This window comes from Oncorhynchus keta, unplaced genomic scaffold (assembly GCF_023373465.1).
Source record: "Oncorhynchus keta strain PuntledgeMale-10-30-2019 unplaced genomic scaffold, Oket_V2 Un_contig_17174_pilon_pilon, whole genome shotgun sequence".
Lineage (NCBI taxonomy): Eukaryota > Metazoa > Chordata > Actinopteri > Salmoniformes > Salmonidae > Oncorhynchus > Oncorhynchus keta.
The window spans coordinates 22,501-30,836 of record NW_026280329.1 but is presented as its reverse complement, the minus strand read 5'-3'; the positions used below and the strand labels follow the sequence as shown (position 1 = coordinate 30,836).

The following is an 8,336-nucleotide window of genomic DNA, read 5'->3' as shown; positions in this document are numbered from 1 at the left end:
AGAAATGTTGGGGAGTTCTTGACCATTGAGAGCGTTGACGGATATCTTGTGCGTGAGTGAGGTGATAGGAATCTGGAGTTTGTGAGCGAGCTTGAAGTCCATGAAATTACCCTCTGCTCCTGAGTCCAGTAAGGCTTGGGTGTCGTGCGTGTGGGTGGCCCATCTTAGTCTTACCGGGAGAGAGTAGATGATGAGGTCTTCTCTGTGGTGACACCACCCGATAGTAGCCTCATGTTTACTACCGGGCCTGATCTTTTACCGGGCAGGAGTGGATAAAGTGGCCCGCTCTACCACAGTAGAGACAGAGTCCTGGGATCTCCGCCTCTCCCTCTCTTCCCGGGAGAGGCGAGCTCTCCCAGCTGCATGGGTTCGTGAGCGGAGGCTGAACTGGCCGTGTTCCCGCCGCTGGCATGCCCGCCCTCCGTGTCGTTATACGGTCTGTTAGGCATGCTCGGCGGCCAATACGACTCAGACGAGCGTGCGACCCTCAAGGCTAGTTCCACTAGTCCATTTAAACTCCTGGGAAGGTCCAGAACATAAATCTCCTTCTGGATCCGGTCCTCCAGCCCATGCAGGAACATGTCCCACTGCGCCTCCTCGTTCCACTGACACTCTGCGGCCAGAGTGCGGAATTGGATGGAGTATTCCGATACTGAACGGTCTCCTTGGCGAAGGTCAGCGAGTAGTCTGGCCGCCTCCCTACCCGCCACGGCCCGATCGAAGACCCTTCTCATCTCCTCGGAGAGTGTCTGGAAAGAGGTGCAGCATGGGTCCTGGTTCGCCCACACCGCCGTTCCCAAAGAGCCGCTTTGCCTGATAGCAGTGTGAGTATGAATGCTACCTTAGACTGTTCACGGTTGAAGGTCCGTGGCTGCAACGAGAAATGCATGGAACATCTCGTAAGAAAGGCTCTGCAATAGTCAGGATCACCTGAATAACCCTCTGGTGTCGGTAGCCGTGGCTCTAGCTGGGAATCCGGCTCTGGCGGGGCGGGTTGAACTGCCGGTGTAGGTGGCGAGCGGAACCCCCAGATGTTGTAATTGTTGGATCAGCTGGGATACCTGCGTCGCAAGGGCTTGTACTGCCCGATCTGTGCTGGAGATGTTCTCCTCTTGTTGATCCATTCTCGTGATACTGCGGGAAATGAATTCGGTCAGACTCGTTGAACTCGCTGCATCCATGGTAGGGTCAGATCGTTCTGTGACAATACAGAGGCGGATGCAAGATGCAAGCAACGATGGTTTAATGAATACAGTTACAACAGCAACAGGACAGACAGACTGTACTCAGACGGAATCCAACCCAGGGACTAGGGCGCATCTTCCAATGATAGCGTGCTGAGAAATCCAGGGGAGTGTGTCCGGATGGGTAGGAAGGAGCACAGCAGATAATCCACACAAGGGCGGCGAGAGAAGAGCACAGACACACGACACAACCTCAGGGAAGTAACAACGATCTGACAACAAGAAACACTGGTTACAGAACATATAAAGGGAAGATAAGTGGTTCCAGCTGGCGCAGACAATCAGGCCGAGATTGGGAGCCACGCCCACACAAACGAGAGAGAGAGAGAGAGAGAGAGAGAAAGAGAGGCAGTGGATTCATGAACCGTGACAATAGCGTCATACCCAAGAAGACTGGAGGCTGTAATCGAGTAAAGGGACTGAATACTTAATACTTAAATGTGATATTTCAGTTTTAAACATTTTATACATTTGTCAAAATGTCTAAACCTGTTTTTGCTTTGTCATTATAGAGTATTGTGTGTAGATTTTGTTGTGACGTTGCTGTCATTAATGCGATGACGGCTATTCATCGAATACTTGCATACCACGTTCAATTATTACTCAATTAAATTAATCGTGTAACAATTAATTAAGTAGTAATCTGGGGCACCACGGGAAAATTTTATTTAACGAGTTTCCCGAATTAACAAAAAAATATCAGAATATCTCGATAAACTATCCGTCATCCATCAATCATTTGCTCCTATTTCAGTCCCATTCTGAACGTATCCTATAGATGTGCACGAACCTTAGTCTCCGTGATGAATCAGTGATACACAAATTGGCTTAATTATTTATTTACTAACTAATGAAATAATCACATGGAAATACAAAAAACACACACAGGATAGATTAAACAGTGAGAATTAACATGATACAATGAAAAGTCCCTAGTGGATTACCCCGATATTACGGCTTATTACACAATTAAAAGGGGGGGAGACAAAGGAATTCAACTATCATACATCCAGTTGAAGTCGGAAGTTCACATACACCTTAACCAAATACATTTAAACTCAGTTTTTCACCATTCCTGACATTTAATTAGAGTAAAAATGCCCTGTCTTAGGTCAGTTAGGATCACCACTTAATTTTAACAATGTGAAATGTCAGAATAATAGTAGAGAGAATGATTTATTTCAGCTTTTATTTCTTTCATCACAATCCCAGTGGGTCAGAAGTTTACATACACTCAAATAGTATTTGGTAGCAATGCCTTTAAATTGTTTAACTTGGGCCAAACGTTTCGGGTAGCCTTCCACAAGCTTCCCACAATAAGTTGGGTGAATTTTGGCCCATTCCTCCTGACAGAGATGGTGTAACTGAGTCAGGTTTGTCGGCCTCCTTGCTCTCACACGCTTTTTCAGTTCTGCCCACAATTTTTTTTATTGATTGAGGTCAGGGCTTTGTGATGGCCACTCCAATACCTTGACTTTGTTGTCCTTAAGCCATTTTGCCACAACTTGGGGTCATTGTCCATTTGGAAGAATGTTGAGGAAATGGATGTCACAATAGGGCCTTCAGAATGTTGAGGAAATGGATGTCACAATAGGGCCTCCAGAATGTTGATGAAATGCATGTCACAATAGGGCCTTCAGAATGTTGAGGAAATGGATGTCACAATAGGGCCTTCAGAATGTTGATGAAATGCATGTCACAATAGGGCCTTCAGAATGTTGAGGAAATGCATGTCACAATAGGGTCTTCAGAATGTTGAGGAAATGGATGTCACAATAGGGCCTTCAGAATGTTGAGGAAATGGATGTCACAATAGGGCCTTCAGAATGTTGATGAAATGCATGTCACAATAGGGCCTTCAGAATGTTGAGGAAATGGATGTCACAATAGGGCCTTCAGAATGTTGATGAAATGCATGTCACAATAGGGCCTTCAGAATGTTGAGGAAATGGATGTCACAATAGGGCCTTCAGAATGTTGATGAAATGCATGTCACAATAGGGCCATCAGAATGATGAGGAAATGGATGTCACAATAGGGCCTTCAGAATGTTGAGGAAATGGATGTCACAATAGGGCCTTTAGAATGTTGAGGAAATGGATGTCACAATAGGGCCTTCAGAATGTTGATGAAATGCATGTCACAATAGGGCCTTCAGAATGTTGAGGAAATTGATGTCACAATAGGGCCTTCAGAATGTTGAGGAAATGGATGTCACAATAGGGCCTTTAGAATGTTGAGGAAATGGATGTCACAATAGGGCCTTCAGAATGTTGATGAAATGCATGTCACAATAGGGCCTTCAGAATGTTGAGGAAATTGATGTCACAATAGGGCCTTCAGAATGTTGAGGAAATGGATGTCACAATAGGGCCTTTAGAATGTTGAGGAAATTAAATGAGTTGGATGACAAAAAGAAGGACAAAAATCTTAATAGTTAAAAAATATATAAAATTAATCCAGACCGGTCTACACGTTTTTAAGTTTGAATCACTCTTCTATCTTAATTTAAGAGGAGTAGCGTTCCAAATGATAACTATAATGAGTAGGAAAAATACTACATGACCAAAAGTATGTGACCACCTGATCATCGAACATCTCATTCCAAAATCATGGACATTAATATGGAGTTGGTCCCCACTTTGCTGCTATAAGCCTCCACTCCTCTGGGAAGGCTTTCCACTAGATGTTGGAACATTGCTGCGGGACTTGCTTCCATTCAGATACAAGAGCATTAGTGAAGTCGGGCTCTGATGAAGAGCGATCAGGCCTGGCTCGCAGTTGACGTTCCAATTCATCCCAAAGGTGTTCAATGGGTTTGAGGTCAGGTCTCTGTGCAGGCCAGTCAAGTTCTTCCATACCGATCTCGACAAACCATTTCTATACGAACCTCGCTTTGTGCATGGGGTCATTATCATGCTGAAACAGGAAAGGGCCTTCCTCAAACTGTTGCCACAAAGTTGAAAGCTCAGAATTGTCTAGAATGTCATTGTATGCTGTAGCGTCTAGATTTCCCTTCACTGTAACTAATAGGCCTACCCTGAACCATGAAAAACAGCCCCAGACCATTATTCCTCCTCCACCAAACTTTACAGTTGTTACAATTAATTCGGGCAGGTAGCGTTCTACTGGCATCTGCCAAACCCAGATTCGTCTGTCAGACTGCCATATGGTGAAGCGTGATTCATCACTACAGAGAACGCGTTTCCACGACTTCCAGAGTCCAATGGCGGCGAGCTTTACACCACTCCAGGTGACGCTTAGCATTGTTCATGGTGATCTTAGGCTTGTGTGTGGCTGCTTGGCCATGGAAACCCATTTCATGACTTTCGAGACGAACAGTTCTTGTGCTGACATTGCTTCCAGAGGCAGTTTGGAACTCGGTAGTGCGTGTTGCATCCGAGGACAGAGGATGTTCTCGCGTTATGCACTTCAGCACTCGCCGGTCCCGTTCTGTTAGCTTGTGTGGCCTACCACTTTACGGCTGAGCCGTTGTTGCTCCTAGAAGTTTCCACTTCACAATAACAGCACTTACAGTTGACCGGGTCAGCTCTAGCTGGGGAGACAATTGAAAACTGACTTGTTGGGAAGGTGGCATCGTATGACGGTGCCACGTTGAAAGTCACTGAGCTCTTCGATTACGGGCCATTCTACTGCCAATGCTTGTCTATGGAGATTGTATGACTGTGTGCTCGATTTTATACACCTGTCAGCAAAAGGGTGTGGCTGAAATAGCCGAATCCACCAATTTGAAAGGTTGTCCATACACTTTTGGCCATGTAGTGTATGTTGAAGATTTAAAGTGGGGACTCTTGCTTCGCAAGCCACACTAACTACCTGAAATGAGCCATGTACAATTCCTCACATGGCAGCTTCTTGTCATTGTTGCTAGCTATTTGACCGTTTACAATCATAACACACTGCCTTCTTCCCCATCAACACATCATGTTCGTGCTGTTGTCAGCCAACCTGTCTATATAATGAACAGGGTGCGAGTTGCCAGACTGGGGGCTTGCTGTGTCTTTATATGAAGAGGAAGCTGTGGACGTGAGGACAGGAGCAGTATGCTGTTCTCTGGACTTCTTCCATGTTCCTCGACAGCGAGAGTTCCCCACAGCCAGCCAATGGAGCAGCTCCTCACTGCAAAACACACAGGTCATAGGTTAGTATGGCTCACAGCCAGCCAATGGAGCAGCTCCTCACAGGACATAGGTTAGTATGGCTCACAGCCAGCCAATGGAGCAGCTCCTCACAGGACATAGGTTAGTATGGCTCACAGCCCAGCCAATGGAGCAGCTCCTCACAGGACATAGGTTAGTATGGCTCACAGCCAGCCAATGGAGCAGCTCCTCACAGGACATAGGTTAGTATGGCTCACAGCCAGCCAATGGAGCAGCTCCTCACAGGTCATAGGTTAGTATGGCTCACACACCTGTCCAATAAGAAACACTTGTTTCCATTTTCCGCAGGAAAACTTTTCTCGATACTCGGGTCAGTACTTCCCACAAAGATAATATATAATGGATAGGTGGAGGCAGACAGTAATACCAGGAAATACCAGGAAATACCTGAAAGGTCATTCTGAGGTGAGTTAGGTCAATGCTACTTCAGCACAAAGAGAACACTGTGATGACCACACAACTACCGTTCCTCTGTGTGTCAATCCTTTCTCACATGAACATTTTTTTGTTCATTTTTTATTCCTCACAAGTCCTCGTCATTGCAAACTGTTTTCCATTCAGCTTTGTCTTTCCTGTCAAATGTTACGACAAACTAAAACAACAACAAAACAATACTATAGCATCATATTGACCTTGGATTGGTCAATAATGTGCCTTTTTATAATAACAAATCCACTTACATCCTTTTCAGAGGGGCTTGGACATCAACGCTGCCTCACACTACACAATCTGCACGACATTGGGCCATTCTGGCTGGAACATTCCTTACTTTACTGTACAAATGTCTTTTAAAACATTCCTTACTTTACTTTACAAATGTATTTTAAAACATTCCTTACTTTACAAATGTCTTTTAAAACATTCCTTACTTTACAAATGTCTTTTAAAACATTCCTTACTTTACAAATGTCTTTTAAAACATTCCTTACTTTACAAATGTCTTTTAAAACATTCCTTACTTTACAAATGTCTTTTAAAACATTCCTTACTTTACAAATGTCTTTTAAAACATTCCTTACTTTACAAATGTCTTTTAAAACATTCCTTACTTTACAAATGTATTTTAAAACATTCCTTACTTTACAAATGTCTTTTAAAACATTCCTTACTTTACAAATGTCTTTTAAAACATTCCTTACTTTACTTTACAAATGTCTTTTAGAACATTCCTTACTTTACTTTACAAATGTCTTTTAAAACATTCCTTACTTTACTTTACAAATGTCTTTTAAAACATTCCTTACTTTACTTTACAAATGTCTTTTAAAACATTCCTTACTTTACTTTACAAATGTCTTTTAAAACATTCCTTACTTTACAAATGTCTTTTAAAACATTCCTTACTTTACAAATGTATTTTAAAACATTCCTTACTTTACAAATGTATTTTAAAACATTCCTTACTTTACAAATGTCTTTTAAAACATTCCTTACTTTACAAATGTCTTTTAAAACATTCCTTACTTTACAAATGTCTTTTAAAACATTCCTTACTTTACAAATGTCTTTTAAAACATTCCTTACTTTACAAATGTCTTTTAAAACATTCCTTACTTTACTTTACAAATGTATTTTAGAACATTCCTTACTTTACTTTACAAATGTATTTTAAAACATTCCTTACTTTACTTTACAAATGTCTTTTAAAACATTCCTTACTTTACTTTACAAATGTCTTTTAGAACATTCCTTACTTTACTTTACAAATGTCTTTTAAAACATTCCTTACTTTACAAATGTCTTTTAAAACATTCCTTACTTTACTTTACAAATGTCTTTTAAAACATTCCTTACTTTACTTTACAAATGTCTTTTAAAACATTCCTTACTTTACTTTACAAATGTCTTTTAAAACATTCCTTAATTTACTTTACAAATGTCTTTTAAAACATTCCTTACTTTACAAATGTCTTTTAAAACATTCCTTACTTTACAAATGTCTTTTAAAACAATCCTTACTTTACTTTACAAATGTATTTTAGAACATTCCTTACTTTACAAATGTCTTTTAAAACATTCCTTACTTTACTTTACAAATGTCTTTTAAAACATTCCTTACTTTACTTTACAAATGTATTTTAAAACATTCCTTACTTTACTTTACAAATGTCTTTTAAAACATTCCTTACTTTACTTTACAAATGTCTTTTAAAACATTCCTTACTTTACTTTACAAATGTCTTTTAAAACATTCCTTACTTTACAAATGTATTTTAAAACATTCCTTACTTTGCTTTACAAATGTCTTTTAAAACATTCCTTACTTTACTTTACAAATGTCTTTTAAAACATTCCTTACTTTACTTTACAAATGTCTTTTAAAACATTCCTTACTTTACTTTCTGTATGTAAAAAATGATCCCTCCCGTGACCCGTACCTGTCGGATTCTTGCCCGTCTCCCTGGCAGCTGCCGCTACGGTTACGCATGGCGGGTGGTCGGCACGCCACACGCACCACGTGACCCTCCCGTAGGTACTGCATCCAGCGGGCGTGTGGTCGGGTCTCCGCCCTACAGTGAGGAGTCAGAGACTCCATCTTGTACTCCATACAGAACCTGACAGAAGGGGACGGAGGAAGGGGACAGGCAGAGGGTTTTTGGAAATATCATGTGACATTTCACACTATAACTTCATCCCACAAATGGCACTAGATTTGACCAGGGCCCATAGGTAACAAGGTGCCATTTTGAGACACAGACAAAGTTATTTAATTGAATAGTGACGGCTTGAATTAAAGGGGTGGGGGCGAAGGGGGAGGGGGGTGCTGGCTGGACCTTCACATAATAAGTCACGGTCTCTTGACACACCGGTAGGTCTAGAGTAAATGGATATCAACTTTGATCTAGTGCACTATATCTTGGGTGCCCCCGCCCCAAAGGATCAATGTGAATGTGTCATTGGAATTTTCCTA

The 8,336-nt window shown here is 41.7% G+C and overlaps 1 protein-coding gene across 1 annotated transcript in view; it reads right to left on the bottom strand.

Annotated features, from left to right (window-relative positions):
- Positions 1–5,267: 5,267 nt before the first annotated feature.
- Positions 5,268–8,336, bottom strand: part of LOC127919590 (somatomedin-B and thrombospondin type-1 domain-containing protein-like) — a 3,531-nt gene continuing 462 nt past the window's right edge. The window contains 3 exon segments of the mRNA XM_052503324.1: positions 5,268–5,323; positions 5,326–5,384; positions 7,804–7,980. Coding sequence (XP_052359284.1) covers positions 5,268–5,323; positions 5,326–5,384; positions 7,804–7,980 — 292 coding nt within the window.